General features: G+C 62.2%; 3 protein-coding genes across 6 annotated transcripts; 2 read left to right on the top strand and 1 right to left on the bottom strand.

Moving 5' to 3' along the window:
- Positions 1-360: 360 nt before the first annotated feature.
- C12H20orf96 (chromosome 12 C20orf96 homolog) lies at positions 361-9,296 on the bottom strand. 4 transcript variants are annotated; one of them, XM_054218429.1, is made up of 11 exons: positions 9,158-9,292; positions 8,219-8,282; positions 7,868-7,985; positions 7,374-7,516; positions 6,602-6,760; positions 6,019-6,118; positions 5,432-5,589; positions 5,203-5,304; positions 4,240-4,323; positions 3,825-3,943; positions 361-961 (listed from the first exon to the last, which is right to left on the bottom strand). In XM_054218429.1, the coding sequence occupies exons 1-11, from the start codon at positions 9,235-9,237 to the stop codon at positions 901-903; spliced, it is 1,188 nt and encodes a 395-aa protein (XP_054074404.1). In that variant the 5' UTR covers positions 9,238-9,292; the 3' UTR covers positions 361-900. The 4 variants fall into 4 exon arrangements, with proteins under 4 accessions (XP_054074404.1, XP_054074406.1, XP_054074405.1 ...); XM_054218431.1 differs by lacking the exon at positions 9,158-9,292 and adding an exon at positions 8,714-8,765; XM_054218430.1 differs by lacking the exon at positions 9,158-9,292 and adding an exon at positions 8,629-8,675.
- Positions 9,297-11,028: 1,732 nt separating this feature from the next.
- Positions 11,029-12,481, top strand: SOX12 (SRY-box transcription factor 12). The gene has a single exon (XM_054218568.1). The coding sequence runs from the start codon at positions 11,029-11,031 to the stop codon at positions 11,917-11,919; it is 891 nt and encodes a 296-aa protein (XP_054074543.1). The 3' UTR covers positions 11,920-12,481.
- Positions 12,482-17,721: 5,240 nt separating this feature from the next.
- NRSN2 (neurensin 2) lies at positions 17,722-18,538 on the top strand. Its single transcript, XM_054218643.1, has 2 exons — positions 17,722-17,910; positions 18,033-18,538. Exons 1-2 carry the CDS (start codon positions 17,734-17,736, stop codon positions 18,414-18,416), a joined length of 561 nt encoding a protein of 186 aa, XP_054074618.1. The 5' UTR covers positions 17,722-17,733; the 3' UTR covers positions 18,417-18,538.
- Positions 18,539-18,588: the final 50 nt, after the last annotated feature.

Here is an 18,588-nt window from a genome sequence, read left to right as displayed (position 1 = left end):
GTCCGATCGGTGCCGGGGAGCAGCGCGGGGGACGGTGGTCGCACCGGGAGGCTGCGGGATGCGCTGCCGCGGGCGGGGGCTCCGCTACGCTCCCGCGTGGGGCAGGGTCCCCCCAGTCCCCCGAATCCCCCGGCCCCGCTCCCCGCGGCATCGGCCCCGCTCCATCTCAGGCGGTGCGGGGCAGGGCACGGCTCCACCGCTTCCCCGAGTAAGGAGCGAGGCGAGCCTGGGCCGGTCCTGCCCGATGCCCGGAGGGGCTGTGCTGTGCTGGGACCTCGGAGCCCTGCTCGGCCCCTGCCCCAGTGCCATCACCAAGAGCCGGTGATGGGAAGCGCAGCTGGAGGCTCGCTTGGCACGGGCGAGAACGGGAGATGGTTTTATTTGAACCCCTCGGTTGGCCCTGAGCCACGCAGGTGCTGTGGCACCAAACTGCCCCAGCACCGGCACCCCGCGCTGGGACACCAGTCCAGCCCACACTGGGATGCGCTGGTAGGGAATCACGGCACCAGGCCCAGTCCCAGGACACCTCTCACAGTCACGGTCACAGTGACCTTTTGGCTTCAATCCATCCGGCGTTACCGCGATGGTATGAAGGGGACGGGTCAGCCTGTAAGTACAGGAGGGCTGGCGATGGCTCCCCAGGAGCTGTGGTCGCGGGGCTCACCCCGCGCTCCTTCCAAGGGACTGCAGCCTCGTGGCTGTGAGAACAGCACAGGCCACACGGACCAGGAATGACGGTAACACCTTTACTGCACCATAGAACCACATCAGTGAGTCCCCAGGGCAGCTGAGCAGGGCTGGGATGGAGAAGTGCTGATGGGGAAAAGAGGGGCTTTGCAGCTTGGCACCTCATCTGCACCATGCGATCCCTCGGGCCTGCGAGCGGAGCCTGGCCGAGCGTCAGATGAGCGGCGTCTCCTTGGTGGGGATGCTGAGGACCACCTCGGTATCTGGTGTGCACCTGAGAGAGAAATGAGAGTTAGGATGGACAAACCAAAGAGCAGGAATAAGCTGCCGTGCTTCGGACGATTCGGTGTGAGGAAGAGGAGGAGGAGAAGCTCCCGTGTGGCCAGGGTGGGAGGTGAGCGGCTGCTTGGATGCTCTGTGCAGCCCACCCAGAGCCAGGAGGTGTCCTGTCCCCTGCATGGAAGCTCCACCATCAGAGGGCACAGGACAGGTGGAGGGAAGCCGCCTTGTGTCTGCTGTGCAACCTTCTCTGTGTCCCTGGGGTCCAGGACTGGTTTTTAGTGGCGAGGACCCAGACACTTGTTCTGGGACTCAGGACAAAGCAAGCAGCTGAGACAGGAGCAGGAAAAACCCTTTAAAAACAGATGACCGTTGTTTTGCACAGCCCCTGTTCAGCACGAACCAGAGCCCGGCCCATCTTCCCTCTCACCCCAGCACTAATTCACTTTTCAGTTCACCCTTCACGATCCACCCCGGCCACTGACCACTCTGCCTATGACAGAAATCAGCTCCAAGCCTGAGCCCTGCTCCGCAGCCCTGCCTTACACCGTGCTTGCAACTGAGCCCTCTGCGAGGCAGGCTCCATGCTCGCTGGCCTTCCCAGAGAGGCAGAGCCAGATGTAGCCCCTGGGGCTCTGAGAGGGAGAAGGAATGAAATTAGCCACTCCTCGCTGTCAATCCTGAAAGACAAACAAAAGCGGAGAAAGCCCGCCGGAGCAGCCAGGTACATCTGCTTTCTCGCAGAGAGAGGACAAGCACAGTGAGCTGGGCTTGCTCAGAGCTGCGCTCATCCATCTCCGTCTCAGTCCAGGACAAACTGTGCATCCAGAGTGTCCCCAGCACAGGGCTTGAAGCTGCTGGTGAAATCCAGCTGGGGTTCCTTGAAGCAAAAGGGTTTTTAAAGAGGGGAAACTGATGGGAACGGATACGCAGAGGGTTACAGCTCCTCCGGGCTCCGCGTGCAGGGACCCAAGGAGGGCTCGCAAGGGTCTTGTGTTCCTACACACCCTTACACTTCTAGGCTGAGCGCAGCTCGGGTCTGATTTTGCTCTTTCAGGAAGCAAATCCAGTGTCTGGAACCAAAGGGTTAATCAGAAAAACCGGCGGGCTGGTGAAGTCGTGTGAAAAGTTGCAGGGAGGTCAGTGGGAAAGGGCTGAGGGATGGCGGAGAGGGCTCTGGCACAGGCTCCCGCCTGTCAGGGCGGGTAAGCACCAAATGCCTGACTTGTGATGTTACAGAAACTTTCCACTTGGGCCTTCCTGCTATTTTTAACTCTTCTCCCAGCCACCCTCAGTAACTCCAGCCCCACCAGCTGTCGAGGCTAATTAATTCCTTCTTTTTATCATTTTTCTATCGGAAAAAAATTAAGTTGCACTAATCCATCACTCAGCCGCTCGCTTTCCCCCGCAGTCTCCTGACACGTTCCAGGCTTTCCTCCCGCTTCGGCTCGTGCCTCTGCAGTGCTGCAGCCATACCTGGCTTCCAGCTAAAACCCAAGCCCTGGAACGGGAGATCTAGCCCCTCTTGTCATCTGCACCACCATCGGTTTGCTGGGTGAGCATCTGCTCATCCCAAGGGATGATATTTTCATGCAAAATAACCCCTGTGTGTACACGAGGTGCGGAGGAGCCAAGGGCCTGCACCTGCAGCGCCAGGACCCGCTGGAAAGGAATGACGCCGATAACAGACACGTCTGTGCCAAGAACAACTTGTATAGGCAGTTGCGTAAATAAACGTGCATACGCACGCTGTTCTGCACACAACTTACGGGTTTTGGGCTACAACATACTTGAGATTTAAGCACATTTGACCCATTTTTCTCTCAGGTTTGTACCCCTGGTCAGCAGACAGCACAGAAAGCCAAGGCACCTCAGCAGCTCTAAATCATTGCTGATTTTTGTGATTTTTTCTGCCCTGGGCAGGACCCTGCTGTCACGGGACAAGGGGCAGCGTTACACCTTCAGCCTGCTGTAGGTATGGTGGACAATAGCTTGTCACAGCCGGCTGTTGTTATGTTTAAGCCCACAGACTTGGCCCGTCTGGGTCTGTCCCTGGAGAGGAGAGCCCAGTATTCCTGTGATCGAGCTGGCAGGGCCTTTTCCCCATCAATGCTAAGTGAGGATTCACCTTACGCTTTGTAATTCTTAAATCCAGTATCAGCACAGCACATGCTGGCAAGCAGGAGTGGGGACTACCCACAACCTCCACTCAGGATGTAATTAGCTACCAGAGAACCGGGACAGGGAAAGAGCAGTGAGAAAGATAACAGTTTTGCTTTTTTGTTGCCAGCCAATGCCACCAACACAATTTTTTACATATTAGGGAAATGGCTGCCCGTCTTTGTTCTCACAGAGCACAGGTGCCATTTGACACAACCAGCAAGGTGGCTCTAGATGGGCAAGACCTGCCCCAACAGGGATGCTCTTTGTGAGCCTGATGCCTTCCCTCAGTTTTGTTTCCCAACCACAAAGTGAAAACAACAATAAAGTAAGAGTCAGTGCAGGCACAAGGGCCTTGAAAAGCTCTGCTGGTCCTGACTGTCCCTGGCTGCAGCCACTAATAATCTCCACGTGCAGGCTGCGCAAAGGGAAGCCCAGAAGAGAGATGTGATGTGACCAAAGATCAGTATTAGAGCTGTGGCTAGTCCCTAGCTGCTCTTAGGCAAGACCACGAGACCTTGCTGCTGTTTTCCCCAGCAGAACCCAATGTAACTGTGGGTTTATACCCCGGGCTGGGCATAGCTTTAACAGTGACATCTGCAGAAATGATGGGGTAAGGTTATTAGCACTCAGTGACAAAGAATCTGCAGCCCAAGGGCACAGAGAAAGGGCTGTGCACACCCACTGACCAGCCTTACTTGGGTCTGTGGAGAAGGACATCGGCAAAGATCAGCTCTCTTGGGTCTCTTGCACTCTGACGGAGTGTCTGGATGCTTCTCTTCAGTTCACGAATCTCTTCCTCCAGGTCCTTAACAATCTGCATGAATGACATTTCTAAGAGTTCTTTAGTTTGCAATAGGAGCAGGAATTAAAGTTTTAGAGATTTTGCAAACAGCAGAGCTAGAAAATATCCCTTGTGCAAGTAAGCCGCTACCAGGCTTCCTGAAACACCTGATGGACTGCTTCACCCTCAGGATGTCCTAACAGCCCCCTGACTCCACTGGAAATGGAAGGCAACGTACCCCACTAAGGCAGACAAAAGCCTCACGAAGGGCAAGGGCTGAGGGTGGCTGGCTCTGCTGCACTGCGCTGGTTCTTCCCCAGCTCGCTCACCTCCCTTTGCCTCAGTATTCCACATCGCAGAATGTGATTGTTTATCACCATCTGTTTCAGGCCATCCTGGTGCAGCAACTTCTCCTGTGTGGGTGAAGAGAAGAAAACCAGCTGCAGAACACCAGCATGAAACCCTGCCACTGCTGGGTGCCAGTGCTGGCCGTGTCCGGATGTGTCACTCTTCAGGAAAATTATTTCTGCCCAAACAAGATTTGGGTTCCAGCTCTAGAAAGAGACTGTTGTTGAGATCACATTGTGCTGATAATGGAAAAAGACTAAGGAACTCAAGAGATCCAGTTCAATTTCCCAGGGAAAACTTATTAATATTGCTTGGGTAACTTTTATCACCTGTGCTTACAAATTCACCTGTAAAAGAGTACAGCAGTTCTGCATCAGAGCAGGCTGTAAACGGAGTCAGTAATTAATATTTTCTTAGTGCTCTCAAGCTGCTAACCCAGGAAAAGTGCTAAGAACATCACGCGAGCAGGAACTGTGCAACAGGAGTTCCTCCTATTTTGGGAAGAACAACAGAAGCCCCTGCTCTCTAGTGCTGCATATAGTTTAATTTCCTCATGAATTTATTACAAACATATGTGCGTTGCCACAGCGGTGCCACAGCCAATTAGCACAGCAGCTACCTAAATAATGTAATAAAACAGGGACCGTAAAAGCAGGGTGAATGCTGGGTCACAGTGCACTCACCTCCACACAGCAAACTGTCAGGAGTGAGAATATTTCAACACATCAGACTACAGCAGCAATGCAGAGGTGCTTCTCCTGTACCCTCCCAGCCTGACAAACAGCTCCACTATGGCATCAGGAAGGGAGCAGCAATGCTGTTACTCTTTGGGTGCTGGCTGCACTGTGCTATTGCTAATGGGCAACGTGTGGAAGCCCCTGCCTTGTCTGCCATCTCCCAGAAACTGATGCCCCTTGCTGGGACGTCACATGAACTCCACAAACCTCCACGACTTTCTGTAACATCGCCTCTTGTTCTGCTTGTGCCTTCTCTTCTAGTTTCTCCAAGATGGCCTTCCCCATTTTTTCTGTCTTGTCTTTCTCCTCCTGAGAACAGCAGGAAGCAGTGCACAAAAACAACAGGAGCCTTAGGCAAGATCACCATTGCGTTCCTTCCTCCCCTGCCCTCTCTTTCCTCCCTGGCAATGCTGCAGGAAAGGAGAGGTCTCAGCACCTGGTGTTGCTCCTTCAGGCTCTGGATGCTGTGCTGCAGAAGAACTATCTGGACATCTTGTTCCGGATAGTGCCCGTTGATGTAGGTCCGCAGGACACCGAGCTCATCCTGGAGAACCTGTACCTTTGATGTGGCTTCCTCCAGCTGCTGCTGTAGCTCTGATTGAAAGTCAAAAGAGAAAATCTCAACCCAGGGGTTCCAGACCTTCGTTTCTTCACGAAGGATTCCATCCTGCGTTTGCCTGAGCCCTTCTCTCTACAGAGATTACACACCCTGTGGGGAGTGGGAACAGACACCTACAGTCAGACCGCCTTGACAATACTCTGCCCCAGCAGGGTGGTGCAAACAGCTGCCAAGGAGGAGATTCTTCCAACCCGCCTGAGCACAGGCTGCCGGGTGTCACAGGGCTCTCCCCCTCCTGACAGGCTGACGGGAAGATCAGACCCACAGAGCCAACGGGATTCATTTTCAGAAATGGAATTGTTTGACATTTATAAGATCAACACAGTGTCTTTAACCTACTAAGATGGAAACCAAAGGTAACACGGTTGTATAGACTGCGTTTCATAGTAATGGGAGCAACTCACTTCCCAGATTCTTTTCCATTGTTTTTTCCATTTCCTGGAGCTCTGCCCTTGCTGTGTCCAGCTGGTTTTGATTGAAGGTCTGCACCATTGCCTTCACCCTCTGCACAGGGAGAAATCCAGTCACTGCTCATTCCGCAAAGCTCTGAAACATTCCCTTACACCATCCCTGATGTTTCTCTCATGTGCTGTTGCTTGCATTAGCAGCACAGAGGAATCTGTCGGTGTGGCTGGTGCCAGCTCGTGCACAGGAGCTGCTCTGGGGAGCAGAGTAGTGCTTCAAGAGTCAGATGGAGCCAAGGATGTTATGGAGGGATGTATTTGGGTTGTTACAGGGGTGACTGCTGTTGCTTAGGACAGTTACAGTCAGGGTGCTCTCACGGCTTTAAAACACAGGCACAAAAACAAGAGCACCTCACAGGATCTTTGGGCATCAAGGAGCTCCCCCCAGGACTGGGGATGCTCCAGTCACACTCAGTGCAGTTGAAGGGTCTGAGCAGCACCTGGCCCTTCTCTAGTATTAACGAGTAATGGGAAGTTCTGCATTCTGCTTAAATGGCCCTGTTGGTCAATGCTAAAGCCTCACCTGAAATACTTCGTACTGCTGCAGCAACACCCTTGCTTGCTTGGCAGTGCTGTCATCAGTGTGCTGGATGTCCTTAATCAGCCGGTTGTTGGTCTCTGCCAGGTGGGCACTGTGCTGCTTCATCTCCTCGATGGCATTTTTCTTCAGATTGGTCAGATCCTATGAGAATTTGTGAATTAACGTGCTGGGGACTCCAGCAGTACCATCTGCCCCAAGTTTTCTTACCACCTTCTGCCATCTCTGGGACATTCCTGCCCCATGGTAACAGCACCAACACGACCCTGGCCATCCCAACATCAAACAGCAAACCTCAGCCTCAGTTCCGAGGCTCTCTGACTTCCCCCGTACAGCATACCCCTGCTCCCACATTCCTTCCTACCAGCTGGAGGATCACTGTCTCTTCTATAACCATCTTTCATCTACTAAAAAGCTGTGGTCATGTCCTTCACCTCAACCTTCTCTTTGCTAGACTGAGAAAATCTGATACCAACAGTCTTTTCTAACAGGTCACATTTCCTAAATCGCATCCCTCCTACTGCTACAGTCTGGACTCTCTCTGGGTTTCTCTTAATTTTTCTTGATAGACAATATCAAGGTTAGATTACACCAGCATTAAGCAAAGCAGTATAATTACCTCCAGTGTATTAATAAATAAACACATGCCATTTTGCAAGAGTGAGTCAGGCTGCTAGAATTTCCTCCATAAAGGCAGCCGGGGTAACTGTATGGATTTGCTGCCTGCATCCCAGCACTGGATATTTGTGGCACGTACCGTGATAATTTTGATCTCTTCCATGGTTTTAGCTAATTCAGCCTTCTTAAGTGCTAATTTCCTCTGAGCAAAACTTCTGTATTTCTCTGGGGATGATGATGTCTCTGAAGGCAAGGGTGGTTTTTTACTCAGCATAAATGCAACTGGTGAAACAAAAAAGAGGCCTGTGCTTATTTCACAGTCCGATTTCAACGCCTTACATCTACTCTCTCCTGTCATATGTGGCTGAGGAAAATATAAAGAACAACTGAGAGATTGAATTCAAATCTTCTGTGGCCCCAGCGAGAGTGGCTTGCAGTTACAGCCCGGGAGCTGAGCCTACAAAGCACTGCCTGGGCTTTTCTAGTTCTCCCCTTTTATTCTCAGCATTCCCCCTTGGGTAATTTTCTTGTGGCTTTTGCTGAATGTGTCCCAGCAGAAAGCACGGAGTTAATGCAAAAGCAGCACCAGTGGGCAGGGGCAGCAGGGCACTGTATAAGGGAATCTCTCCCAACCTGGCTTGTTCTTCTCCCCTTTCTTCTTCTTGTCTTCATTGGTGAGCGGTGGCAAAGTCATCCTGCGGGGTGGAGACTTCCTCTCCTCTGCTTCTGTCTTCTGCCATTTGCTGTAATCCTAAACTCAGCATGACAGTAGCACAAAAAAGATCGGGAGTCAGAGGCAGTGTGTGAGCAAGGACCGCTCTGATGTGACCCACAGTTCCGACTCCCCTCTGAATCTCCTCTGGGGCTTCCAGGTCTCCCTTTGTGCCCTTTACCAGCAGCAAGTCTCAGGCGTGTTTGAGAGATGCTGCGTTTATAACCACAGTAGTGTAAGTGCCATAAATCCCACTGGAACGAGAGACTTACCAGTCTCTTGAACCCCTCCATGATACTTGGAACCGGCCCCTGTGCATCCACCTCCGTGCAGGCTCTGGAAGGAAAAAGCGTAACCCCAGCGAGGAGCTGAGCCCCGCAGCTCTGCCTGTCCCCACGGACAAGCCTCTGTAGGTCCAAAGTCAGAGCTGAGAGGCAGCGACACCCCCTGGACTACGGTATCCTTAGTGAACCCCACCATCGCCTACCTTCCCTGCCCACGGGGAGCACCCTACCCCTCCTCCCTGCCAAATGGGGAGCCCCCTGCCCACCCCCTATGGGGAGCTCCCCTCCCCACCCCATGCCCCATGGGGAGTCCTCCTGCCTGTCCCCTATGGGGACACCCCCCGACCTGCTCCTTTGTCCCATTGGGAGCCCCCCTGCACCCCGAGGATTCCTCATACCCCATGGCCTTCCGCCATCCTCCTGCCCTCCGGGGATTCTCCATGGCCCTCTGCCACCCTCCTGCCCCCCGGGGACCCCCCGTACCCCGCGTCCCCGTCTCCCGGCTCCGGGCCGGTCCCCATGGCGACGCCAGGCGGGTACGGAGGCCGGGCGGGGCACGGGCTCACGGGAAGGGGCGGGGGAGGGCGCCCCCTGCCGGCTCCGCCCCGGCGCCGCACGGCAGGAGCCCCGGGGGCAGAGGGGCGGGATCCACCGGTCTGGGATCCACCGGGACGGGATCCACTGGGCTGGGATGCGGGCCGGACCGGAAAGCCCTGCGGCACGGGCCCCGTGGGACGGGGACTCAGCTGCCTGTGGGGCCGCTGTGGACTGGGAGGGAGCAGAGTCCGCGGCGGTAGTGCGGGGTGAGGGCTGGCCGACCGGGAGAGCCCGGAGCAAGGCAGCCCCGGTGCAAGGCAGCCCCGGTGCACGACGCCAATGGGCATGGAGGAGCCGCCTCAGGGCCCCGCTGTGCTAATGGGCACTCACCCGGTCCCGCCCGCGGGAAGGGGTGCGAAGCCTTGTGGGTCGGGGGGAATGGCCAGGCAGGTGCTTGGTGCCAGGGTCATACAGGAACTGTGTGGCAAGTGCCCGGTGCCGGGCAAGGCCTCCAGCCACACCGGGCGGGAACAACTCGGGCAGGCCCCATGCTACCAGGCCTAGTGTGAGGCCCAGGTGCGAGGGGGGTTGTGTGGTGTTCTCCGGGTAGTGGGGCTCCGGGGGACAGCGGGCAGGGCCCGGGCGTTCAGTGCAGGGCCCGGGGCAGGCCGCAGTGCCCGGGGTAGGCCGCGGGCGGCGGCCCGGTCCCGGGCCCCACTTGGGCCCCCTGTTACCACAGCAACTGGCGGCGGGCGGCGCAGCCAATGGGGGCGCGCCTTGCGGCGGGCCCGCGCGCCGCGGCGGCAGCCAATGGGCGCGGCCCCTGGCGGGCAGCCGGCGGTCTCCGGGGTAACAGGGGCCGCCGCCGCCGCCCCATTGGTGCCGCCCGCGGAGGGGGCGGGGCCGGGCTGGGAGGGGCGGGGCCTGGCTGGGCCGGGCCGGGCCGGGCCGCGCCGCGGCGGGGGGACAAGACCCCACTCGTGTCACCGGGGGCAGCGGCGTGGGTACCCCCCACCGTGGGCAGCGCATCCCCCGCCCGGCGACCCGCGCTCCCCGTCGGGCAACCGAGCCCCGGGGGGACGCCGCCGGGGCGGGGACGCGTCCACGAAGGCACCGGCCTTCCCACGCCGCGGGTGGGGCGAGAGCTGCAAGCCCCAGCGGGACGGCCTGGGGGCTGTCCCGGGCCAGGGCTCTGCCCGGGGCACCGGAGAGCCGTGTCCAGTCCGGAGTGCAGCTCCCAGGGGTCTGTGAGGGGTGTAGGGGCTCCCGGGGGTACCCACGTGCGGGTAGGGGGGGGCACCGGGGACACCGAGGTGCGCAGACCGGGGGAGCAGCGGGTACTGGCAGTAGTTGGAGCATCCCCGGGTGGGTACCGGAGGTCACGGGGTGCCCAAACCGCGGTACCGCGGCGCTCGTGTGAAGGTACCGGGGGTGCTGTGCTGCTCAGGTGGGGGCACCGGGGTGCCGTGACGGGGGTACCGGGGGGTACTGGGGCGTGCCACCCTGCCATTCTCTCCAGCAACCCCTCACCGGAGGGCTCCTATTGGCGGAGCGGGATATTCCCCCCCGCCCCGCGGCCAATGGGCCGGGGGGGGCGGTGCCTCCCATTGACAGAACCGGCGCGGCGGTGTTTACCGGGGGCGGGGCGGCGGCGGCGGCTATAAGAGCGGCACCGGGGGGCGTGCGGCTCCCGGGCTGCCCGCACCGCCCCCGCGCACCCCCGACCCGCACCCGCCGCAGCGTCCCCGCACCGCACCCGAACGGAGTATCCGCCGATTCAATCGGGGAAGAAACCCCGGGGCGGCGCGGAGCATCCCCGGGCCGGTACAGAGCATTCCGGAGCATCACCGAGCCGGTCCGGAGCATCCTCGGGGCGGCGCGGAGCATCCTCGGGGCGGCGCGGAGCATCCCGGAGCATCCTCGGGGCGGTGCGGAGCATCCCCGGGTCCGTACGGAGCATCTCCGAGCATCCCCGGACCGGATCGCTGCGGAGCATCCCCGAGCTCGGAGACGACCGGGCCGATCCCGGGACCCCTCCGGAGCATCTCAGCGGCCGCCGCCCCGGCGGAGCCGCCCCCGCCGTGCGCCCCCGGGCCCCGGCGCGGCCCCCTGCGCCCCGCCCCGCCGCCGCCGCCCGCTCCGCACAATGGGGGCGGCGCGGCGCGGCGCGTAGCGGCGGGCGGGGAGGCGGCGGGCGGGGGGGGGGAAGAGGAGGAGGAGGCGGCGGTGGCGGCGGCGCCGGGGGGGTCCCGGTCCCCGTCATGGTGCAGCGTGGGGCACGGGGCCGGGGCGCGGAGGCTCGTCGGGAGCCCTGCGCCCCGCTGCCCACCCGCGACGCCGAACCCGCCTGGTGCAAGACGCCGAGCGGGCACATCAAGCGCCCCATGAACGCCTTCATGGTGTGGTCGCAACACGAGCGTCGCAAGATCATGGACCAGTGGCCTGACATGCACAACGCCGAGATCTCCAAGCGCCTGGGCCGGCGCTGGCAGCTCCTCCACGACTCCGAGAAGATCCCCTTTGTCAAGGAGGCCGAGCGCCTGCGCCTCAAGCACATGGCCGACTACCCCGACTACAAGTACCGGCCTCGAAAAAAGGGCAAGGTGGGCGCCGGCACGTCCCGCCCGCGCCTCCCGGTGAAGATCAAGCCCTCCGTGCTGGGCCGCGTCTCCTCCAGCCGCAGGCAGCCCGCCAAGCCACCCAACACCCCGCAGGAGCCCGCGCCGGAGGTGCCCGCCGAGGACTGCCCCGCGGCACCTGGCATGGCCGCCTGGCACATGGCACCCACCGGGGAGAGCAGCCCCCAGGAGCCCCCCGCGCCCCCAAGCCCTGCTGCCGCCTGCCCCGAGCCGGGGAGATCCCCAGAGAGCGGGTCCCCCTCTCCCATGTCAGCCGGGTCCCCTCCCTCTTCCTTCAGCTCCTCTGATGAGGAGCTGGAGGAAGAGCTGCTGGGGGTCCTGCCCGGGCGGGCCCCCGCCGGTGCTGCCTGCGGTGCCCTGGACTGGTCCGTCTTCGACAAGGACCATGACCTCTTCCCGCGGGGAGGCTCCTCGCACTTCGAGTTCCCGGACTATTGCACGCCCGAGGTGACGGAGATGATAGCAGGGGACTGGCTCATGTCCAGCATCTCGGACTTGGTCTTTACCTACTGAGTCCCACGCTCTGCAGGTAATGCTCTTTCTTTTCCCACAATCAGGTCATATATAAAAAAAAAAAAAAAAAAAGAAAAAAAACCAAACCGAAAAAAACCAGAAAAAAAAAAAATCAAAACCAGCTGTTTACATGCAGGAATCAGGTATTTTGCCTTGAAGCCGCTGGAAGGCAGAGCTCCCTGCTCACCCCATCCCCCCGGCACACACCCACTCCTCGTCCGTCCGTCTGTCGGGCCCTCGTCTTGCGACTGCAGGACGCGTGGCCGGCTGCCGCGGTTATTTACCCGTGAAATGCAAGTGTCTAATCGGGTTTTCATTGTCAGCGCCCGGCCCCTTCCCCCTGTGGCTCTGGCCACCGCGGCGCTGCCGGCCATGGCTGCTCCTGGCCGCTCCCTTCCCCGCCAGCCACTGCCCCGTGTTCCTTCCTGCTCTCCGGGAGCGCCCATGCCAGCCCCGGCTCCCGGTGCCAATCCTGCCCTCCCCATTCCTTGGGGAATGGCCAATTCCTTTTGATTTTTGACTGCATTTAAAGCACGTCTTCAGTTTTCTCCTTTTCCTTGTGGCAGCCCTTGGGGAGGGATCCCTGGCTGTGCCACGTGCGGGGGTGACAGAGCCGTGTGGAGCCCTCCCTGCTCGACACTCCGTTTCATGGGGATCCCCGGCTTTGGGGGTTCAGTGTCCCACGGGACAGGCTCTTTCCCTGTGGTGTGCGCTCGCCGCCGCTGACTTTGGGAAGAGCGAAGTTGCGCGCACGTGATCCGCACGTGGCCGCGGGAGGCTGTGTTGTTCCTCTCGCCGGGCAGCTGTGCACCCCGAAATCCGGCGGGAACGAGCCCTTCCCGGAGCAGCCAGCCCCCATTTCAGCCTTGGACCCCGTGCCCACGTGGGACTCGGTCCCATCCGGCTCATCTTGGCCGCTGGAGCCAGGTCCCACCGTGCCCGGCCGCGGTGGGCGATTCTGCCGGGGTGGTGGGGAGCGTGCTGGGTGGCTGGGAAGGGATGCTGAGGGAAATCTGCCTTAAGCAACCACCCAAACGGAGCTGAGAGCAGCGGCAGCTGATGCCGGTGGGCGCACGGCGTGTGGGCGATGCTCTGGCGCGGTGCTCCTCCACGCCGTGCCCCGCTGCCGGCTCCGCCAAGAGCAGGGGCTTCCCAGCGGAGCGCTGCCAAGGAGCTTCCCGGCAGGGAAGGTCCTGCCGCAGCGTCTCCTCCAGCCAGGTTTTTCTTTGCTTTTCTTAATGCCTCCTTCCTGCAACGAGCTGTCTCCTGCTGCCGGGGAGCACGTGGCTGTAGTGTTGGCTTGGTGGCCGCCGCAGGCTGCGTTTTTGGGTTAGGGGCTGCGCTCAGGTACGGCTGTGCTGTGTCGGGTGGTGGCGGGGACCCCGACCACCCCAAGCTGCGGGCCCTGGGGATGTAGCCATGGCAGGGGCTGGCGGCACCCGGAGGAGCTCTACTGGGCTCAGCAGGGACTACAGCTTGAAGCAGCCACTGAGGTCCCCCATGTCCCTGATTCCCCAGGGGCTCTGGGTGTGTGGGAGCCCCTCTGACCCTTCCCAGGCAGTGGGGTGCTGGGGACAGTGGGGCACCTGCTCCCTGGGGCTCTGCCTCCCCGTTTTGGGGCTGCGGGTTCCTCCGGTCTCAGGCTGCCCCGTGCCTGCCCACTGCTGTGGGGCTGGACGGAGTTGCCACCAGGGGAAGGGTATTTCCCCCCCCCCGGGCCCTGGCATCCCCCCAGGGTGCCTTGGAGGGGGGGACCTGCCTGGTCCCACTGCCAGAGGTGCCGGTGGCCCTGGCTCAGCCGTGGGGACAGGCACCACGGCGCAGGGAGAGGTGTGTCCCCATCCCCTTCGCAGGGATGCTCGGTGTCCCCCAGCCCCATCCCGGGTGGCCTCGGGGTCCCCTCAAGGCGCCTCCCTGACGGCCAGCCATCAGCATTGTAGATGTGTCGGTGTGTAGCGGTAGCTGTGCGTGTGTGTGTCGGCATTGCGTTAGCCGCGGTGTTTCAGTAGCCCCGGTGCGGGTGCCAGCCTGCCGAGGCAGGCGGGTGTCACGCATCAGACACGTGTTCCCCGTATAGAGCGCGTCCCCGTCCCTGCTCCCCCCAGGCCGTTCCCCACCAGACCCAAACAAGCCAAATAAGCGCCGGGCCAGCCGCGACGCCGGCAGCCTGCTCCCGCCTCGCCGCCCTCCTGGGGAGGCTCTGCCTTCCCACGCCAGGAGCACCCCAAGCCCCCTCCCACGCGTGAGCCGGGTTTGGGGTTCCCGTGGGGTCCTGCGGCCCCGGGGCTCTCCAACGCGCACAGATCTCACCCAGCACCTCGGTGCCTTCTCGGGCTGCGCGGCCGCCTCGTGCCGTGGCCAGAAGCGCTTGGCAAAGGTGCCGAGGCTGCCGGCCGCCCACCCTCCATCCTCGTCCACGGGGAAGCCAAAGCCCCCAGGCACTGGCCTGAGGCCATGGTGAGGGTCTCGCGTCATACATGTGCTTTGCCAGTCCTGCAGCTCGCGGGGCTGCATCTCCTGTTCCCAGTGGGGACACGGGTGGCCCGGGGTCCCCGTGGTCCCCTGTGTGCCGTGCATCACCCGTGGGCCGAGGTGCTCCCTCCACGGACTGTCAGGCGAAACGTTTCCTCAGGAGCAGGTTCTGGGTCAGCGCCAGAACCGGAGCCAGAGCCGGGGCCCCCCCCCCCCGCCCCCACCTTGCCCCGGCCACAAGCACAACACCATCCGCTTCGTCCCTGTCCCTCTCCCCGCCCCACCCCCCAGTCCCCTGTCCCCCTCCTCGAGACTCGCTGGGTGTGTTTGTTGGGGGAAGAACCGTTGTGGACAGTGGTGGATTTTTCTGTGCCGTGTGGTTGTAGTGCTTAGAGACCCCCCCAGCGTGCGGCCCCCTCCCGCTGCGCCCCCCGCCTCCCCACTGCCTGGTGCTGGCTGGCATGCGTGTGCGAGCGTGTGTGCGTGCGCGTGCGACATCCCGTCATCACTAGAGACAAAGTGAATAATAATAATAATAATAAATAATAATAATAATAATAAATGAATAATAAAAATAAACCAAACCTCTCTCAGGAAGAAGCCGCCCCGGCGGTGGCCGAATGGGCCGGGGGGCCCCGGAGCCGGTGGGGCCCCGGCGCAGCCTGCGGACGGGCGCCAGCGCTCGGGGTCACCTTTGTAGTGTCGTGTTAGTGAAGGGTTCCTGTATCTGTTGTCTTGGAGAAATAGGCTTTTAGCCGAGGGGCAGCCCTGGTCCCCGTCCCATCCCGGGGGGAGGCGGGGGGGTGCGATGTGGCCGGCTCCAGCTCTGCGGGAGCTCGGCTAACGGTTATCCTGACTGTTGTGACTATGGAATAAAGTGTGTTGGTCTGCTGCCCACGGCTCCGGCTCCTCCTGCGCCGCCTCGCTCCTCCCAGGGGGGCGCGGGGCTCCCGGTGGGATGTGGGGTCCCCCAGGGAACATGGGGCTCCCTCCCAAGGGGATGTGGGGTTCCCAGCGGCCAGCACCCACCTCCCAGGCATGTCTGCTCCCACCCTGATCCACAGGCTCTGACCGTGGTCCGTGGGCTCCCACCCGGACCCTCTGCTCCCGCACCAGTCCACAGGATCCCACCCTGAGCCCCGGTTCCCGCGAGGCCCACACCTTCGTCAGCCCGAGCGGGCTGGATGTCCCCAGCATGGGGGGGTCTGTGTGTGCACATGCATGTGCAGCGCACGCGTGTGCTCCCTGCACGCATGTGCCATGCCTCCTCCGTGCACACGCAACCCCACAGCGCTGTCCCCACCACCCGTGGGGGGAAATCAGCCCCGACAGGACCTGGTGGGGGGGGAGGCCAGGGCACTAATCCGGCCCCGCAGGAGGGCTTGGAGGGGGGGAAACCACGGGGGGAACGCACTGCTTGCGTCACTCCCCCCCTCCCCCCCGCCCGTAGCTGTTGCCATGGCAACAAGGGGAGCCTGGAGCATCCCTGGGTACCACCGGCCCCTCCCGCTGCACCGGCCCCTGCCCTGAGACCCGGGCAGTGCTGGGGACCGGGCTGTCCCCGGGGGGTGGGGGTGTCCGGGGGGGTGGTGGCCGTGCTGGGTGACACCCCCCCCAGCCCCATGGGAGCGCAGGGCTTCACCTGCTCTGGGGCAGCACCCAGCACCGAAGTCCTGAAACGGGGGCAGAACCCAGCACCGGGGCCCTGGCTGCAGTCTGGAAGCCGTGGGGACAGCGATGTCCCAGCAGGGTGGCACAGCAGCCCCCGGCTGTGGGACCAGGCTCCTGCCCAAGGCTGACGCCTGGCTCGGCCGGGAACGGGGGTCTGCCACGGTCCCAGCTCACCACCCATCGCCGCTGCCCTCCTGACCTCGCCATGGGCCAGGGCCACACAGAGCCAAGTGCCCGGTGCCCGGTGTCCGGCGCTGCCCACACAGGCACGTGCACACACCACCGGCCCGGCTCTGAGTCACACGCGGCGGCTGCACGCAGCGTTGCGCCAGCTCCGCAGGCAGCAGCGGCTCCCGGCCTCGCAGCAGGGACCTGCTCTGCCCGCTCCCCTCCACCCCAGCACGGCCCCCCCCTGCCCTCCCCACCCCACGTCCCAGGGAGGAGGACGGTGCCGGGGCTGCGGTGAAGCTGGGGGGCTGGCTGCCCAGCTGTGGACGGTGCCGTGGGATCCCTCCTGGACACGGGGACAGCAGAGGAACAGCTGCTGGTGACGCCGCCAAGTTGGGGAAGGATGTTCTAAGGCCTCTGCCCCCCCAGAGGTAAGTGGGGAGCAGGCAGGGCTGGGAGGCAGGGGTGTGGGCAGGGGTGAGCCTATGGGGGGACACGGCGGGGGGATGCAGGATGAGGGCAGCCCAGGGGGAGCAGAGTGATGGCCACCAGGGGTGCACCGGGGTGGTCCCCACTGTGATCCTCCTCTCAAACCCAGCAGCACCAGGCTGTTCCCCCCCTCCCCCCAGCCCCCAGCATGCAAGACAGGATGGAGGGACAAACATGTCCCCAATCCCAACCGATCCCGTGGGCAGCGCATACCCCGGTGAGGCCTCTCCGGTGCAGGGCTTTGTTCAGTGCCAGGGCCGGCACCGAAAGGGTCCTTGTCCCCCCCTCCCCCCCGCCTCGCCCTGCTCCAGGCTGACATTTCCACACGCATCCCACCCGCCCCCCCTTGCATTCGCCAGGCTGCAGGGCTGCCCTGGCCAGGGCTGAACAGGCAGTTCCCATGGCAATGCCCCATCCCTGGGCAGGCGGCTGGGAGGGGACACGGTGGCCCGGTCCCTGCAATGTGGTGGCCGTGTCCCAGTGTCCCCACAAGCCAGCGGCCCCGCATCCCTCCCCGCCACCGCCCCTCCTTCCCCATCGCCGGCGATTGGGTGGCTGCGAATGGCCTGATGTCGGGCCTGATCCTGCCAGCATGGCGGCGGGGCCGTGCGGGGGCTGTGCCGGGTCTGGATCCAGCCCAGGACGGGCAGGTCCCCGCGATGCAGGGGTAGGGGGGGGGCGGGTGGGGGAGTGGGGTGTCTTTTCCTCCATCCCATTTGGATGCACCACCAGGATGAGGGCAGCGACACCCTCGGTCACCCCGAGGATGTGGCCTCAGCCTTGTCACCCTGGCTGGGTTGAGGGGGGGAAGCTCTTGGGGTCCCTCTCGGTGCTCCCCAAAGCAGGCATGGAGGGGCGCAGCCAGCGCCGGTGCCCCGTCCCCTGCCCTGCACCCTGGGGCAGGGGCAGGAGCTGGCTCAGCCCCATGGGCGCTGCAGCTGCGGGGGGGGCTTGCTGTGGGTCTTGTTGCCCTCCCCACAGCCCATCCTGGCCCCCCTGTGCCCCCCAGGCCCGATGCCCGCCCGTCAGCCGGATTGCAGCTGTGGCCGTGGGCCTAGCATGGCGCAGGGGAAGTGGTACGGGGTCCGCTCCTACCTCCACCTCTTCTATGAGGACTGCACTGGGGCGAGCCCTGACGGGGACAGGGATGGGTCCTCGCCGCATGGAGCCTGGGCCCCCCTTATCTGGAAGGTAAGAGACTCCAAAACCCCTGCTTCCCCTGGAGATGCACCCTCCCACCTGTGTCCCACCATGGCATTTGGGGGACACAGAGGGGCTGGTGCTGACCTTGAGCCCTGCACCCCTGTCCCCAGGTGAGCCTCTCCACGGGCACCCTGTTCTTGCTTGTGGGGGCCGCGGCACTGGCCACCGGCTCCCTGGTGCCCCCGAAGCTGGAGGGGATCGGGGAGGAGGAATTCGTGGTGCTGGACGTGCAGGCGGTGCGGTACAACCATGCGCTGGGGACGTGCCGCCTGGTGGGCTTGGCACTGTGCGTGGCAGCCGGGGCACTGGGTGCCATCGGGCTCCTCTCCTGCGCACTGGCCCTGCGCCACCCCCCGGAGGAGGAGCAGCAGCTCTCGCCCATCCTGCGTGGCAGCCCCCCACTGCGGCCCCCCGCCGCCTTCACCACGGCGGGGATGGTGGTGCCCTTCGGCATCTCCCACGTTCACGGCGTCCAGCCCCGGTGGGACACTTGAGGCCAGGGAGGTGATGGGTGACGCCTGGCACAGGGCCAAGGGGCCAAGCCATGTCGTACCCTGGGAGCCAGACGGATCACCTGGAGCTGGTTTGGGGCGAGCACTGCGGAGCATCCAGCTCAGCCCCAGCACGGCCACCGTGTCCCACTGTCCCCCACAGCCCCGCTTCCAC

Source organism: Rissa tridactyla, chromosome 12, assembly GCF_028500815.1.
Source record: "Rissa tridactyla isolate bRisTri1 chromosome 12, bRisTri1.patW.cur.20221130, whole genome shotgun sequence".
NCBI classification, from domain to species: domain Eukaryota; kingdom Metazoa; phylum Chordata; class Aves; order Charadriiformes; family Laridae; genus Rissa; species Rissa tridactyla.
Note: the sequence above shows the minus strand (reverse complement) of the source record. Positions and strands in the feature narration are given on the sequence as shown.